Below are 18,414 nucleotides of genomic sequence, written 5' to 3'. Positions count from 1 at the left end.
AAGCATAAACTTTCTATTTTTTCATTTCTTAAATACTTTTCTCAAGTGCCTGTTAACAGTGTGGTTGGCAGCAATATATATTATTTACTGAATTCCTGTTCCGGGCTGTTTCATTCCATTTGGGCTTTTACACCATCCCCCTCAAAGCAGTCCTCATGGAGATTTAAACACTGTTAACACTCCAAGAATGTCCAAAATTACAGTAAACTTAAAAAACCCCACAACACAACCCGTCCAGATTAACAACTCTACTTCCCAATAGAAGAACCTTTTTCCAGGGCAGGATGAGGAAGGAGGGCCTGATGGAAAGAGGCTTGCCAACCTTATTCATCGTCGTGGCTTCTGTACAGGCACACACTGGGGACTACGTGTGCGCAGGCCAGCCATGGAAAAGATTTTCAAACCTTTCTCTTCCCTCTGGTGTTTTCCCGGCAAAACCATCACATGACCAGGAGGAGGGTCACTACTCCCTCAGTTCTCTTTTTGTCGCTGCAGAGAGGATCTCCACTGCTGTTCTGTGTCCCCCCCCCTCACCTTATTTTTTTTTGAGGCTGAGGAGACTTGTTTCTCTCAAAAGTCTTTCCCCCATCAATAGCCATTATAGTAAGGGATAAACTACGTTTAAAGAAGAAATAAAGAAATAAACAATAAAGCAGAGCTGGTTATGCCGACATATCCATGCTAAATGAGGAGGAAGGTAGTGTGTGTGTTGGCAGGGGGAAGAATTGGGAGCAGATGAGATATTTTTCAGGGCACAGAATACTCTCCCCTCCCTTCCGTCACTTTTTTTTTTTTTGAAAAAATTGAAAGATTAAAGTCTGATTGTGATGGAATCAACAGGCAGTTTTTCCGTTTTTCCTCCATAATCCTTGTAATGCCTTTAATGTACATTGCTTCAATGCAGATATAAAAAATTAGGCTGTCTCTCTGCTTTGTCTGCCTCTCCTAATTACAATTGTTGCTTTCAATTATACACAAATAAAGAGATCATGGGGTGGGGTGCCATAAAAGCAATAAAGTTTCCTTAAACGGGGGGGGGGGGGGGGAAACACATTCCACGAATTTATCTTTAGTACAATCAGATCAGCAACCCATAGTGGATATGTTTCCTGCAGTCTATGAATCTATGTGCTTTCTGCAATCTGCAATCTGTGTGCTTTCCCTGGTGAAGTCAGCAGTTGGTTGTGGTTTGTATGGTTCCAGATGTTAGTGGGATAATGGCATGGAGAGGCACCTGGGGAGGCAAAGCCATGAGTTCCAGGTGCAATTCAACTGTGCTTCTGTTATTTATATATAAAAGTTCCAGGATTTCCACTTCATTGTTATTGCTCAAAAGTGGCCTTCTCAGGGTTTTGCTGACTGAGGCTTTAAAATGGCACTGATGAGCTCCCATTCTGGATGCAGGATTGCTAGTAACATTGTGCTGCCCCATGGGAGGAAAAATGATGTGTACATCTGTAGACCACAGGCAGGGAGTTCAAGAGACACTTGAGTGAAGTTAGTCTCAATATTATGTGTATTCTGTGGTTCTTAACGCTACTCTTTCAAAATGTGGCATTTTTATATTTTGTTAACAAAACTAAAACAAACTTTGCTTTTGTTCTAAAGGTATCAGAACTGGAATTTCCTAAAGGACTATGATCCAATGGTAAGTTTAACAACAACCTAACAATTATACGTTTTAGCAGCCAGCCTCCTTTTGTTTACTAGCAATACTGCAGCAGAGTCAACTTTTAGAAGAAACATCCTTTACCGTATAGACTTTGAGCTTTCAGGAATGAACACATGAAATACTTGTACATTAGGTCGGTATAGTCTATTCTGACTTGTTGCAGCTCTCCAGGGTCAGGGCTTCTTCTAAGCCTTGTGACTCGAGGCCCCTTGCAGTGAAGACATGGAGGACTGAACTGGTACACAGAAACTGCTGAACTGCTGCAATTCATCTGGTTCCCGTGAACCCAACTGGTTCAAAACAGTCTGTCTGCAGACTTATTTGCACAAATAACAGTAATTGTGAGTGGGGCACATTAGGATACAGAAATCCACAGATACCATGAAACTAGTCAGGGAAATATAGTGGATAAAGTGTGGGACTAGGATCTGGGAGACCCAGGTTCAAATCCTTATGCTGCCATGAAGTTTATTGGGTGATCTTGGGCCAGTCATTCTTCCAGACCCTAACCTACCTCACAAGGCTCATGTGAGGATAAAATGAGAGAACTATGTATTTCACCCTGAGCATCTTTTTGTAAGGGTGGAATAAAAATTAACTAGTGAGTAGACACAGCATTTGAGTCCAGTGGCACATTTAAGACCAACAATATTTAATTCTGGGTGTGCTTTCGTGTGCATATACACTTCTTCAGATACACTGAAACAGACTTCCTCAAGCCTTACGTATGGAGGGGTTAGTTGACAGGAAGGGCTAGTTAGAGTCAAGATGCATAAATAACTGGGTGATTATCGCCAAGTTACTTATACATCTTGACTCTAACTAGCCCTTCCTGTCAACTAACCCCTCCATACGTAAGGCTTGAGGAAGTCTGTTTCAGTGTATCTGAAGAAGTGTATATGCACACGAAAGCACACCCAGAATTAAATATTGTTGGTCTTAAAGGTAAGCAAAGCAAACAGACCTCCTCCATATCAGTCAAGACTATCAGTTATGGGGTAATAACGCCATATACAGACTACACAAGTAAAATCTATAAAGTATGTGTATATTTTATCAAACAGTGTGCAATAAACAACAAAAATGAAAGAATCACGTGTCAATGTCTCTTAATGTCTTATTCAATAACTATTCCTCTATTATTTAGACATTCATTAACAAGTCATCTCGTAAGTTACACAAATTCACAACTGGAAAATCACAAGTATCAAATAGAAAGTCACAAATATCAAAAAAATCCTTGTACCTGTATCACACAATACTAAGACATTTAATTTTCCCCACAAGAGGCTATAGTACAAGATATTTAGTAAACATAAAATATAAATATCCAATATAAGGGTGAAATCCATGGTCTACCAGTAAAGCACAGTTTCACAGTTTTTTTCAAGAGTCGCCCACTCGCAACACTGGAGAAATTTTCCAGAATTACATAGTTCATGCATGATAACAACAAGAAATTTTTAATGGAGCACCACCCTCGACGATTCTTACAATTTTGTTGAGTTACCAATGGGGTATAGGTGTTCTAGTATTTGATATTTATATTTTATGTATTTGATATACTTTATGTTTACTAAATACCTTATATTATATCCTCTTGTGGGAAAGATTAAATGTATTATTAAGTGATACAGGTACAAGGCTTTTTTTGATATTTGTGACTTTCCATTTGATACTTGTGATTTTCCAGTTGTGAATTTGTTTAACTTACGTAATGACTTGTTGATGAATGTCTAACAATAGATGAATAGTTATTGAATGAGCCATTAAGAGACATTGACACGTGATTCTTTAATTTTTGTTGTTTATGCACTATGTTTGATTATAGATTTGACTGGTGGAGTCTATACATGGTGTTATTACCCCATTGTTGATATTTGGTCTTAAAGGTGCCAAACTGGACTCAAACTATGTTCTTTTGCTTCAGACCAACACGGCTACCCACCTGAATCTAGTGAGCAGACAGAAATAGATCAACTTAACTGACTCTGTAAACAGGCAATAGCTTTCTTTCAGGCAGGAATGATAAACCTGTTTTTATCTGCTGTACATATACTCATTTTTTTCTCTCCAATTATGATCTATGAAAAAGAGTTTTGATTTTTAAAAGGTCTGTTTGACCATCAAGATGACTCCTAATTAGGGTGTGGGGTGCCATGTGTATAATGGTGGATGCCTGAAGTCAGATCTCCTGATCCCATAGCCCAATTGTCATGGGGAAGCCCAGGGTAGGTAAGACTACCCCCCCACACACATTGGTTTCCCCTTCTGCTAGAACCTACTTCCCATTTGAAGACTGCTGTGACTTTGGAATCCAAAATGATGATGGTTCGTTTAGAAGACATGCAGTTAACAAAAAAAAAATCTTCTTGACTCCATGGAGATTTTGGCACTTAATATCTCCAAAATCTTTTAAAAACTAGTGGATCCTATAACTGATCAACTCAAGGAGATTAAAAACACTCTGAATACAGTCTCTCAAACCATGGACACAGCTCTTGTGTTGGATCTACGCTTACAAGTGGAATTGCAACAGCAACTATCAAACCTGGAAAATATAACAGTCTGAAATTTAGAGGCTTTAAGAAACATAGGAGGACTCAACTGATCTGGTGATTTTTATTTCATTGTGGTTAGTGATACACAAATCTGCCTGCGTGCTCCCGTTGTCAAATGGGAAACACACAGTCAAACGAGTTAGATGAATATCTGTTTAATGCATTGAAACAGGGAATACAGGGCTGAGTGCCTTTGCATTTCAGCAATTCCAAAGCTGTATTCTGCCATAACCAGGAAGGGCAGAAGGTCTTATACCCCAAGTGACATCACATATAGTTTCCACATTAAAAGGTCTCTAATTGGTACCAGGCATCATACAAGCATAATTTGACTTTAAACCTTAGTATTGGTCTCTCCTTATACTGGTTATGTATTGTCAGTGATTGCATTTGTTTATCTGTTCTCCAGGACAATGGGAACATTAGGGAACACTGAGATCCTTTCTGACCTTAGTGAAGCTAGTCCCTCTTTCCTTCTGGGGAGCTGGGTGATAAGGGTTGTGATTCACATTCAACTTCGCTCTTGACGTCCTTGCAGCTTCTTGAATACACATTCCATTCTTATTGCATCCTAATTCTATCTCCAGAGGCCTCTAATAATGCTTTTCCTTAATATCTTCATATACAAAAAGTGCAGTTATAAAATATATATTCTACTATAAGTTTCTCTGACCAGAAGATTCTAGGTTACATACCAAGATTTGAATCTATTATAATTAAACTTTTAAAGGCACAGTGACCGCTGTCAGCATATAAACATGTCAGAGGAAATCACATTCAATTTTCACTTGTCCTACATTAGCAACTACTTTGGACTTAGAAGAAGGTATCACTCCCATTATTGAACGAACCCACAGACAGGGTCCTCCATCTAACTCATGTTCTAAGCCTCCACACATCTTGGTAAGTTTTTTAAATCATCGTACCAAAGACAAAATCCTTCAAGAAGCCAGAATATATGACTCTTCACCATATCAGAACCGCACTCAGAGAGTAGTCGTCAATGGCATTTCATCTGAATGGAGGGAGGTGTCCAGTGGGGTGCCACAGGGCTCAGTTCTGGGCCCGTTACTTTTCAAAAATTTTATAAATGATCTGGATGAAGGTGTGGAGTGGCTACTCATTACATTTGCAAATGACACCAAATTGGGAGGAGCAGCAAACACAACAGAAGATAGAAATAGAATTCAATGAGATCTGAACACACTGAAAAAGTGGGCGGATGTGAACAAGATGCAATTTAACAAAGATAAGTGCTGAGTTCTACATCTGGGTAACAAAAATGTGGAACATGCATACTGGATGGGGAATACAGTTCTGGGTAGCAGTGTGTGTGAACAAGATCTTGGGGTATGGGTGGACTGTAAGTTAAATATGAGAAGTCAGTGTGATGCAGTGACAAAAAAGTCAAATGTGACCTTGGGGTGTATCAAGAAAGGCATAACAAGATGTCATAGCCCCACTGTACACTGCATTGGTTTGGCCACATCTGGAGTATTATGTGCAGTTCTGGAGACCTCACTTTAAAAAGGATGTGGACAGAATAGAGTGGCACATTGAATGAAAGCAAAATAACTTTAGCTTCTATATACACCCCCAATGAAAACCAACTCCAATTTATTGACAAAGTACTGACAAAACTTGAGCTATTCCATGAAGGTGAAATTCTTATTGGTGGTGACTTTAACTACATGGCCAATTTGAACTTAGACCAAGCCTTCCCAAAAAGACATCAACCAAAAGAGGAGGGGGCAGAGAAAGAAAGAGGGGGAGGAAAAATCAGAATTTGCTAACCTATTTGAAAAAAAACCCTCTGCAATATTTGGCACCATCAACATAAGGGTGAGTGTGATTATACATATTACTCTCCTAGACACAATATTGATAAAATAATAGGTTATATTTTAATTTCTAAAAATTTAATCAACCAGATTTCCTCATCAAAAATAGGTTTTAAAATATGGTCAGACCATATGTGGATGGATTGCCTTTTACTTAACAAGGAAAGTGATTGCAGAGGACCCAAATGAGTTTTAAATAAATTGCTTTTATTAGATAACAAATCATATACGGACATTGACCTTGAAATACAGAATTACTTTAAATGTAAGGCAAATTGTGGAGTCTCTTAAGATATGTTTTGGGATGCAATGAAGGTGGTAATTAGGGGGAAATTTATTTCTGTGGCTTCATCCTACCAAAAAATGAGAGAACAATTTAATTACTAAAATTAGACAATTAGAAAATGAACATACTAGCAGAAAGGAAAAAAATAGATGCTAAAATCTAAATATCATTAATCTCCAAATCCAAGGCATAATAATCAAAGATAGAGAATACAAAATTACCCTATTTGCTGATGATTTAGTCTTAGACATCACAGACCCATGGCTATCACTATGCACCCTAGAAGACATTACTAAGAGTTTTGGTCAAATATCAGGATTAAACATAAATCACACTAAAACAGAACTATATCAATGGAACTTATATCTGAACCTTACTACATTTATTAAAGACAATTTCCCATATAGGTGCATTACTAAGACTTGGCAATACTTAGGTATCAAAATACCTTTAGACTTGAATGACCTGCTAAAATATAATTATAAAGAACTTGACCTATCAACAGTTCTTCTGCTAAAGCAATGGAATAAATTAAACTTGTCTTGGCTATAAAGAATACACATTGTCAAATCTTTTTTTAAAAACCCAAATTATTTTATTTTAGAGCTATGCCCATTCTAATCCCAAACAAAAATCTAAAAACCTGGCAAAAAAAACCCTTGAATAATTTAATCTGGAACTATTAAAAAAACACCCCAAGAATTGAATTTAATATATTGTGTAGACCTACAAAATTAGGTGGCCTGGACCTCCATGACTTAAAATTTTATTATGAAGTGATCGAACTTAAAAATTTAGTAATCTGTTAAAACCCATCACTCCTCACTGATTGGATATGCATGGAACAAACATAATCTAAAACAAACAGAGAGACCACCCCATATAAAATTTAATATCTTAAGAACACCCTACACATCTGGGATAAAATGAGGTCAAAACCAGCCTCAACCATCTCTCCTCTATCCTCTTTTCTGGGACAGAGCTGGTTTATGCCTGGAGAGTCCTGGGACTCATTTGTAATATGGATTGGTTTTTAATCTTGATATATGTGATTCATAAAGGACATATCATAGAAAAAAACACACAAGAAAAAATAGTGATAGGATCCCTTAAGTTTCAATACCTACAAATAAAACACCTATCAGAAAACACAGAGATTAAGAAAAACCTTATTAGATCGACCACTGAATTCCGAAACATACTCAAAGAGAACACACGTAAATATAAAGGTCTAATTTTGAAAATTTATACAGAGGGATTGAAACCACCACCTTACCAAAAGACCTGGCATGTAGATCGCAAATATGACTTTACAAAGTCACAATGGAATAAAACTTGGCAATCACAAATATTTTTAACAAAAACAATATCGAAATGCAATCTTTCAAACTTCTCGCACATTGGTATATGACACCATTAAAAACACATCGTATAGACTCTAAAACCCAACCCATGTATTGAAACAATGTGGCGAGATTGGTTCATTACCCATTGTTGGCAAACTTGCAGCATTATAAGAGGATTTTGGCAAAAAAAAATAATAGCCCAGATAAAATGCATCACAGGGTACTTTGTACCTGCGAGACCAGAAATAATTCTATTCAATCTCTGGCAAGACTCATCATACCAGATATAAGAAGAGACCTGATAGCTATCCTTTTAGCAGCAGCCAAAGCTATGACTGCATCTAAATATAAGGACAAAAATCCTCCAAAAATTTCTCTGTGGTACAAAATAATCTGAGACTATTTCATTATGGAGGAAATCACAGACCAAATCTCACAATCAGAATCTCAGCTGTACCAATCTAATTTCATGGAACAATGGCTCACTGTTATAGACTTTGTTGCTAACAGCAACAACATAAATAAATCTCTCTTAATCAACATAAATAAATCTCTCTTAGATCAAATATTACTCTTCCTTAGATATGCATAATGTTTAAAGTAAATCTTACATAATTGTATTTCTCACAACCATCTGTAGTTAATCATGTAGTTTATCAATGTATTGTAAGTTTATTTTAAGTGTTCTTGTTTATATTCTGAAATTTAAAGATAAAAAGGTTTTTTTAAAAAAATGACCCCTAATTAATAAGGATGGCAAAATTTGGAATACATTATGAAAAGTTTCAAATGGAACTCTCATAACTAGGTAATCTAGCAACAGAATGTCAAATGAGATTTAGTGTAAGTGAACTATAGTGTACAAAAAAGCGCTTCTACAGTATAATTTGGCTTTACTACACACAAAAGTGGGCTTCATAGTCACAATAGGCAGTCACTGGAAAAGGCCAGGTCAAGATGTTACAGCAGAGAAAAAGTTTCTTCGGGAACAAGCTGTACATAAATTATCAAGAACATAAGGGCCCATTATGTACGCAAATCGTATTGCAGAATTTCAGAGCAGTAAGCATTTATTTTGACTCTGGATTCAGTGCCCACCTTACGGACCATTATTTTTCCTCCAGTGTATTTATTCTGCAGCTACAATTTTAAAACACACTTTTCTAAATCAGGGTGGAATGTCACTTGTGACGTGTGGGGAGGGGGTGTCCAAATCTTTCAAAAATTCTCGCAATTGCCCTATCGCAACTGCGCAGTAGCATCCAGCAAGCAGTTTCCATTTAAATCCTTGCAGTTCAGGTTTGCACATGCATTTTAGCATTAGTTTGTTGAATAAATGGGAAGAGAAAGGAATGCAGGCAAAGGGGGAAAACCCAATGTTGAAACTGATAAGATTTTTTTTAAAAAAACTCACAAGCAGCTGCAAAGCCCTGTTTTCCATATTGCCAAGCACTAGGAAATTCTCTGCTGTGTTATTGGCGACTGTAAAAAATGGGGAAGAATTACAGGATCTCATAATATGGGGAAACATGCTGAGTGTACAGAATGCATGCTGGAACCCACTGGCAACTGCAAGCTGTGATCATCGGCAACATGTGTATGTGTGCAACCACAGTATATAGCATAGTGCATTGATGGAACCCGTCTTGAGCCTGCTGTGTGGGGAAGGCGGGATACAAATCTAATAAATAAATAGTCTTTTTTCCCTAGAAGAATGAGCCTAAAATATACAAAAAGGAAACAGGACATCCCTCCAGAGGAAAATATGTCTGCTTTAGAAGAAAATTCAGAAATTGTTCCAAACTGAGTTTAATAATTCTGACGAATTAGTCAAAGAGTTAAAAAGGCAGAAGAGGAGGAAAAGAAATTAAACCAGAGGTGTCAAACTCATTTGTCATGAGGGCTGGATCTGACATAAATGTGACTGTCAGGCTGGGCCATGTGTGCCATAAAATGTAATGCCAAGTACTGGAGATATAAACTTTATAAAGGAGAGCAGCTGGTAAGCTCCAGATAGGTGTGTCCTCACTGCAAGGCCCCATGGGCTGGGGGTGTGTGTGCAAAGGAAAACACGCATGGGCGGTCTGGAGAGCCAGAGGTGCAGTGCTGGGTAGACACTCCTGCGCTGCCTGGAGGGGGGCAAACCCCTTCTCCAGTTTGCTCCTGCTGCCAATGCTGTGAGCTTGGGCCCCATGGTAAAAATATGAAGTGGCTGGGAGTTGTGAGCTCCCCTTGCCCCTGAACCACCATGAAAGGGGACTGGAAAGATGTTGAACTATCCGCCCTGCCTGCAAAAGCAGGGGGGCAGTGGCCCAGGTCCAAGGCCACATGCATGGCGGGACCCAGGCCAAGCAAACCCTGATAAGCTGGAGATGCCCGTGCAGCAGTGGCTGCCTCTGACCAAGGCCACCAGACAAGCCATGGCTTGGAGATGCTGGAGTTCAATCCAGAGATTGTCGGCAAGCTGCACCACCCCCATGAGGCAGCAGCCGCCCCAGGCTGAAGGCAGACATATCATGGAGAGCCAGTTTGGTGGAGTGGTTAAGTGTGCGGACTCTAATCTGGGAGAACCGGGTTTGATTCCCCACTCCTCCACTTGCACCTGCTGATGTGACCTTGGGTCAGTCACAAGCTCTGGCACAGCTGTCCTTAAAAAAGAGCAGGTTGCTTCAGAGTTCCCTCAGCCCCACCCACCTCACAGGGTGTCTGTTGTGGGGAGGGGAAGGGAAAGGAGTTTGTAAGCCACTCTGAGACTCCAAGTGAAGGGCGGGGTATAAATCCAATCTCTACTTCTTCTTCTGATGGGGGAGCAGGCACCATGCACCCAAGGTCGCACGTGTGGCAGAGGCCCCAGGCCACCCAGTGACCAGTATAACTGGAGACTGCTGGCACTGAAGTTGCCTTGGAACCCTGAGCCATCATAAACGTGGCTGTGGTTGCTTCCAGCTTACCAGTGAGGCTGCCACTGAAGTGAAGGGGTTCTGTTTCACTCCCTCAGAGAAAGTTGTTCTGCCGTGCTGAAGCCACAATCGGAGTGGATCTGCCCACTCGGCCCCCCAAGCTACCTTCTGTTTCCTCACTTGCACCACTTGCTTGTGGGCCAATAATAACCCTGGATGGGCCAAGTTCTGACCCCCGGGCCTTACGTTTGACACCCCTGCATTAGACAATACTTCTCAAGCTTTAAAAAGAAAATTACAGACAACTGAAGATAAGCTTAAATATAGCACTACTACAGTCAAAGAAGAAAGTAATATTAAATTATCACATAAAACTGAAAGCCTAGAATGTACATTTAGTACTCTGAAAAAAAATTCACTGTTAAAAATGACAAAAACAATGGAATATATTGAGGCAGTAGATAACCAACTGAGAAAATCTAAATAAGGACTCTTAGACAAGGAGTGGAAGAAACTCATTTAGAAGATTAACTTATGGATCTATTTATAGGGCATCTGGATCTGGATTTATTTGCATGATATTCACCAAAGGCTGCATATATGCACCAAATAGAGGTCAGAGATCATTCATTAAGCAGATGATCAAAGAAACAATGGGTTGGGAAGAAGAGGGTATGATTATACAGGCCCGTAGCCAGGATTTTGATTTTGGTGCACCTTTAAATAAGTCAGGGGGCACCCCTGCGATGTGCCTCCAGGGGAGCAAGCCAACAGTCTTCTCCCACCTTGGGCTGGGAAAGCCCAGACCCAGTGCACTCTAAGCTGCATGCACTCCAGCTGTTGACACTCCTCCCTGTCCCAGTGGTCTGTGCTGTGGACACACACGCTGGGCCCTCTCCAGACCCAACAGCAGGAGCCACTGCCTCCTACTCCCCCCTTGTGCCAACACAGCCAGCCCATCGCCCCCAGTGCTCGCCCATGCCTCAGCCCTACCACTGCCATCGGATCCCCCCAGCCGCTGGAGTTGGACTCCGCACTCATTCAATCTATCACCATCTTCCTACTGGCACAGTGAGCCCAGACGCTGAGTGCAACAGCGTGGAGGGGAGGAGAGCCCAGCTGAACCAAGTGGCAACCCCGGCAGCAGTGTTAACCCCTTTGGCACCAGCCTGCCTCAGCTCAGCCACTCACTTCTGCATCGTTCCCTCTCCAAGTGGAGTGCCACCACCAAGCACAGAGACACAGCTGGAAGGTGGAACTGTTGGACCAAAAAGCCACATGGCTTGGTTGCTTGAGTAGGAGAGGGGCTGCTGGCTGGGGACATGGGCAAGCAAACGGGTCTGTGTTGGGGGTCCTGGGCTGAATGGGAAGTCATGGGGCCTTGGCAGTAAGTTGGGGTGCTGGGCCACAAGAGGCCCCACTGTAGCTACAAGCCTGTGATTATAATGGGGGGTATAAATGGTGTAATGGACCAGGCTACGGTTACATCTTTCTGGTTTCTCTCTTTTATAATAGTATCCCCGAAATATTTTGGGACTGGCTGAAAAATGCATAATCTAATAGACACATATAGTCAGGAATTCCCAGCTTAACAAGATTTTACCTTTTCCACATTGACATAATTCATTCTCACAAACACACTATATCTTCCTGGATTCTAGTCTGTTAAAGAGCAAGATTTTAATCCAGTAGCATCTTAAAGACCAAGAACATTTCCAGGGTATAAGCTTTTGAGAGTCAGTGCTCGCTTCTTTAGATACCAATAGCAATGCAGTAGATCAACAAATAACAGAGATACTTAAACTCAAGCTCATTAACATAGATCCCCTGCAGGGGTCATTTTGTAGAAAAAGAAGTGCAGGAGCATAACTCATTAGCATAACTTATTTGCATATGCCACACCCCCTGACATCACCGGAAGTGTGTCAGAAGGCAACACCGACATCTCAGGCTCCACTGGACTGTTTTGGATTGCTAGCTATTGGGGGGGGACGTGCAGATCTGTCCTCGCAGAGGAGGGAGAGCTTGTACCTGAATAAAACTTGGTCTTAAAGGTGCCACTGAACTGTTTTGGATGGGGGTGGGGTGGGGGGAGCTCTGCAACTTACCTGGCTGCTTCTTGCTCTGACTGAGGGCTGCTGGGAGCAGGGGGTGGGGCTTGTTGCATGTGCCCACCCCCTGGGCTCTTTACTGCCGGAGCTCCGTTCCTGTGCGCTTCTGCAGGAAATGACCCCTGCCCCTATGTAACCCACATGGTTTCTATCCATGCATTGGCAGCTGAGAAAATTCAGGCCAAAGATGTGTCTGACTAAGTAGTAAATCGTTCAAAATCACTCTAGTTTAATTTGTTTTAAGAAAAGGAAATTCAAGCTTTGTATTTTATCTCACATTTTAATGTTTGGGGTCTGCGTGGTTCTTGTAATTTTCCATGGGTTTTTTTTAAAAATCCCCTTTTGATTTCTGTTATTTCTTATACTAAGATTGCAATTACTGTTGACTATCCACAACACCCCAAATTTCCATGTCATGTTCCAAGCAACCTGTTAGGGTCCAACAACATAGCTGCCACCATGCTTGTGAACTTCCCAGAGGCCTCTAGCTGGCTACTGCTGGAAACGGAATACCTGATCTTTGGCTTGAGCCTCCGAGGTAGTCATTATAGTCTTACATTTATTTCTGGAAGATTTCTTGTCCCAATTTTAATTACTACAGCATCGATTAATTGTAATGTCTCTACAGAAGAAATTTTTAATAGATTCAGGCATAAATAATGTGTCGTTTTATTTTATCCAGGGCGAGAAAAAAGAACACAAGCAGCTTCCTGAGTACGTATCAGTATTTTCAGACAAAATTCCCAACACTAATGGCCACATTATCGGCAGTCAAATGAACACTGATCTTGGCAAAACTCTGGTAAAAATGGACTACTTCTTCAACTATGGAAGAAGAAAAGACAGACTTGGACAGGAACTCCAGCCTTCATAGAATAACAAAGAAAGCCCGACTTTAATACTTTGAAGAGCAGAGTTCATGATTTTTTAAAATCTTTTTTTCAGATGCCATACTTTTAAAGGTGGATAGTTCAAATCCTACTGAAATAACACATGTAGAGATTTAAAACTGACACCAAAGCATAATCCTGTTAACATGTAGGGTTGCCAGGTCTCCTATGGCCACCAGTTGGGGATGGAGGGGGAAGGGTTGCCAGAGGTAGGCTGGGAAACTCCTAGAAATTTGGGGAGGGAGCCCAGGGACTTCAATGGGGGACAGTGCCATACAGTCCACCGTCCAAAGCATCCATTTTCCCCAGGGGAACTGATCTCTATAGTGTGGAGATGAGCTGTAATTCCAGGGGATCCCCAGGTCCCACCTGGAGGCTGGCATCCCTATGTCTGATACCAACATTTTCTGTTTCACCATTTGGAAAGCTGAGGAGCTGCATTACATTTTGAGGACTTTTAAAGGTTTTGTTAGACAGCCATGCCCATATTTACTTGACTCCATAGAATTTCAGTGGTTACATTTGCCTCACAAAAATTCAGAATGAACTTAATCATCTACTTATTTACCTAAACAAGGCCTAAAATGCTGTGAAAAAGCAGGAAGTTATACAGAGGATAATTTCAAGAGAGAAATAATTGTATTCATGGCTGTAAAGATTATGGTTTACTTCATATTCCACTCCATGTTCCACATAAGCTACTGTAGGGAACAAATTCTAGCAAAAAAGACTAGCTGATTTTAGGGCAGATTTAGCTACCCTATGTTAACTAAGCAATCTGTACTCTGGAATGATTCACTAGGAGATCGCTTAGGGGCATGAAATCCTGGACAAAGTGAGTCTCATCTTCCAAATGGAAAGCGTTTTCAGGAAAGAATGCAAGATCATCTCAAAATTCAAAGTTCACTTCGAGAAAGTTGTGTGCTTGTTCTTGAGCAGAAGATTCACCTTGGCTGTTATTTTGGACTTTGCGGACAGGCTCCGTGGAAGAGGCCAGCTCCTCACCGGCTTAGCCACAGTGAAACTGAGGGACCCTGCAGGCAGTGAAACCGAGGGGGGGGTGTCTGGCTTCCACCGGGAGGGGACTGGGTACATCTGAGAGGGGCCTAGCCCCCTGTCACTGGCTAGCTATGGGCCTGAGCAAATCTAATATTTCTACTTTGCTCTCTTATGCAAGACCAAATGCTGGGAAACTTGTCAAGCTATTCTCTAGCAAACCACTGGAAAGCAGAGGGCAAGAGACTGATTAGGCATGATTTAGTTACGGCTGACTGAACGAATTGGTGCCACTGTGGAACCACTGGCTTCCTGTTGCTGAAGTTGTTCTGTAGGAATTAATTGGCTTATATTTAGACTGCTTTTTGCACATTGCATGCATCTGAACATGTGAAGCTGCCATTTGTTCATCTAGCTCTATATCTGATGGAGCAATACTTCCCCCCCCCAATGCTGGTAAAAGCAGAAGTCTGGGAAATTTCTTTTTTGGCACAGAAGAACCCCATACTGATTTGTTACACCTATAATCTGGCACAGAATGAATGCACTGCAATCAACTCCAAGGGAAGCCGTGTTTGTTGTTTTGGCTGTAACAGATCTACAGTGTAGGCTTCCCAAGTCCCCCTGGGGGGCGGGGAAACCCCCACCCCGGGGGCCCGTTCCCCACCGGCAGCGGATCGGGCCCCGGGGGGAACCCCACCCGACCACACCAGGCACGCTGGGGGCGGGCCACTGTAATCCAAGGGAAAACTCTACGGAACGGGAGTCCCCCGCTACAGAGAAATTTCAACTTGGCAAACCTACTACAGTGTAATCCTAAAAAGAGTGATACACTTGTAAATGCATAGATTCAAAAAGGATGTAATACTGTTTAGGATTGTAGTACAAGAATCTTTATATATTATTTTAAAGCTTTTTGTGGCGTAAATTTTCATGAGTCGTAATCTGTTAGTCAAACCGGCTCTTGCCCATGTAAACTTGTTGCACCAGCTCTTGCCTTTTGTCATGTAGTAGTTAGAGAATGGAACTTGGAAGACCTGGACTCAAGTCCCCATTCTACCACTGAAGCTCATTGAGTGACCTTAAGTCAGCCACTCTCTCCAAGTCTAATCCACCTAGGGTTGCCAGGTCCATCGGGTTGCCAGCGGGGGCTTTAGGGGGTATTCCTGGAGGGGGCGGGGCATCCCCAACGTGATGACCTCCTGGCTCCAAGCCCTGCCCCATGGGGACAGTCCTGCCGGCTGCCACTTGGAGGTCAGGCACATGGGGCCCTTTCCCACCAGCTGTCTGCACTTAAAGGGAGCCCCTTTAAGCGCAGGAAGCTGGAGGTCCTCACGCACCCAATCTCCGCTCAGAGATCGGGCACGTTGGGCCCTTTCCTGCTGGCTGCTTGCACTTAAAGGGACTCTCTTTATGTGCACGCAGCCGGAGGCAAGGCCCCCACCTGCCCGATCTCCGAGCGGCATTGCCTTCAGCTTCCTCCCGAGAGCTTCAGAGTCAACCTTAAGGTTTTTGACGGTGTTCAACGCTGTACCGTTGGTTCCCACATGGACCATCAGAAATTGGTAATGCTCTGTAGGTTTGATGAGTTTTTGGATCCTGAGTCTAATATCTTTAATTTTCACCCCTGGCAAGCAACACACCTCTGAAGCCTGGACAGGTCGGGCCTGGACACATGACATTCCATACCCCTCAGTAGGGAGTCACTTATAACCAACACCTTCCTTTTCCTTCCAGTGCCATTTATTTTTATCTTCTTTTTCTCCTCCCTCTGTCTTCCTTGTGTTTGTGATACTTCCACTGGCAGTGTTTCCATCTCTGCCTCTACTGTAAGGGCCTGGAATCAATTCCTCAGTTCTAATGGCACTAAGTGCCATCTCACTCGACACCTTTGGGGTCCTGCTGTAGCAGTCTGAGGGGTCTTGTTAGGGCAGTCAGCCACACCATTGTCACTTTGACTGGACTCTCCTTCCCTATGCAGAACATCAAGGCTTCCATTAATGAACCCTGCCCCTTCCTTGATCTCATAGAGAGTAGTAATCCTTTCCTCCAGGCTTCTAACCTTCTCCTCTAAGATTCCTATCAACTTACACTTCTGACATGTGTAGTCCATCTTGTCCTCAGGGAGGAAAACATGGCACACTTCCTACAGGTGACTGGAAATGGACCGTGAGCCTTCATCATCACTTCCCCAAGTGGATTCTTTCACCTAGAAATACCTTGGTGTGTTGACATACCCTGAAACTTAGAGAACTGACCAAATGACTACCTGAGCCAAAGAGGAAACAAGCACAAGCATGTACTACTTTCTTAACTACTTATGAAGTCCCCAGCCCCAATCCCTTTAGTTCTCACCCTTTGGCTCACCCAGAAGGTGGGGCCAGCAGTCAACCCCAGGCAAAACAGACCTTCCCCAATCAACAGCAATCATTTTTTGCAATCAGGCTGATTCCACATAATCGCTTGCCCCAGTGTCACCTCCTGGAAATATTCGGGGGAATTGATCATTTCCCCACATGTTGGTGTGGGGTTGGCATTTGACCCAAATCTAAATCAACAGCAATCCCTTTTTTCAATCCCCTTTTGTAATTAGCCAAACAGGCACCACTCTCCAGCAGGCTATACACCCCCCCCCCGCACCCTCAAACACTATCCTCCCACACAATACGTCAGCTAATTCTTCCCAGCAGTTAAGGAAAGGGGAAAAAAATAAACACTCACCACTCCAGGAGCTCTCTTCCTGCTCCTTCACAGTTAACTATGGTCTGCCTCTGGCACAGAGGATCCTTACAAATTCAAGGCTCACCCAGCAGAAGGCGGGGCCAGCACTCAGCCCCAGGCAAAACAGACCTTCCCCAATCAACAGCAATCATTTTTTGCAATCAGGCTGATTCCACATAATCGCTTGCCCCAGTGTCACCTCCTGGAAATATTCGGGGGAATTGATCATTTCCCCACATGTTGGTGTGGGGTTGGCATTTGACCCAAATCTAATGGTGTTCCTCCCCAGATTTTCTGTCCCCGGCATCTTCAGAATCTTTTTTTGGACTACGGGGTTGGAGTTGGGGTATTCTAGTGGGGAACTCGCAATTTGCAGCTGTCTTTTCTCCACCCCTTTAACGCCCCTCTGCTTCTTTCTCTCCCCTCCCCACCTCTCTTCTCTCTTTTCCCCTTCCCACCTCTTCTCTGTCTGCCTTCCTGCCTCTCTTCAATTGTTTTTGCTGCTGCATCCCCCCCACCCTCCTTGGCGCGTATGTATTTTCCCACCCTCTGTGTTGCATTGCAACATACTAATGAGCTGTTTTCCATTTCTGTCAAAGTAGTCATTGCGAAGTCGCGAAGAGTCGGATTTGACTGTGCGACTAAACAACAACAACAACAACAACAAGTCATTGCTCACGTTCACTGTTTGTCAGGGATGCCCCTTATTCCCAATGCTTTTTATAATAGCGATGGAGCCATTGGTAGACAGAATTAGAAATAGTATTAAAATACAAGGATATAGGATAGGGAAGGAGTAAAGGAGGAAATTAAATTGAATTTATTTGCAGATGATATATTAGTGTTAGAGAATCCCCTGCAAGCCATGAGGGAATTTATGATAATATTACAGGATTTAAAACTGTATTCAGGCTTAGGGGTAAATATTAAAAAGTCAGAAATAATGTTTAGCAAGATAGATTTAAAAGAACAAAAAGAAGTATCTGACTATATTGGGGGAGATAAGAGCAGTTAAAATGTTTATAATACCTAAGATGATAGAAGAATGGAAAGTATTTGATATAGAGCTTTTATTAAGTAATTGCATATA

The 18,414-nt window shown here is 42.1% G+C and overlaps 1 protein-coding gene across 1 annotated transcript in view; it reads left to right on the top strand.

Moving 5' to 3' along the window:
- LOC107114816 (chromosome unknown open reading frame, human C2orf50) overlaps positions 1–13,591 on the top strand; it is a 14,904-nt gene extending 1,313 nt beyond the window's left edge. Inside the window, exons 2-3 of the mRNA XM_015416408.1 lie at positions 1,609–1,648; positions 13,400–13,591. Of these exons, the coding sequence (XP_015271894.1) occupies positions 1,609–1,648; positions 13,400–13,591 (232 nt within the window). The remainder of the gene's footprint in view (positions 1–1,608; positions 1,649–13,399) is intronic.
- The last annotated feature ends 4,823 nt before the right edge of the window (positions 13,592–18,414 follow it).

Source organism: Gekko japonicus, unplaced genomic scaffold (assembly GCF_001447785.1).
Source record: "Gekko japonicus isolate JY-2015 unplaced genomic scaffold, Gekko_japonicus_V1.1 scaffold1597, whole genome shotgun sequence".
In the NCBI taxonomy this organism is placed as follows: Eukaryota; Metazoa; Chordata; class Lepidosauria; order Squamata; family Gekkonidae; genus Gekko; species Gekko japonicus.
Note: the sequence above shows the minus strand (reverse complement) of the source record. Positions and strands in the feature narration are given on the sequence as shown.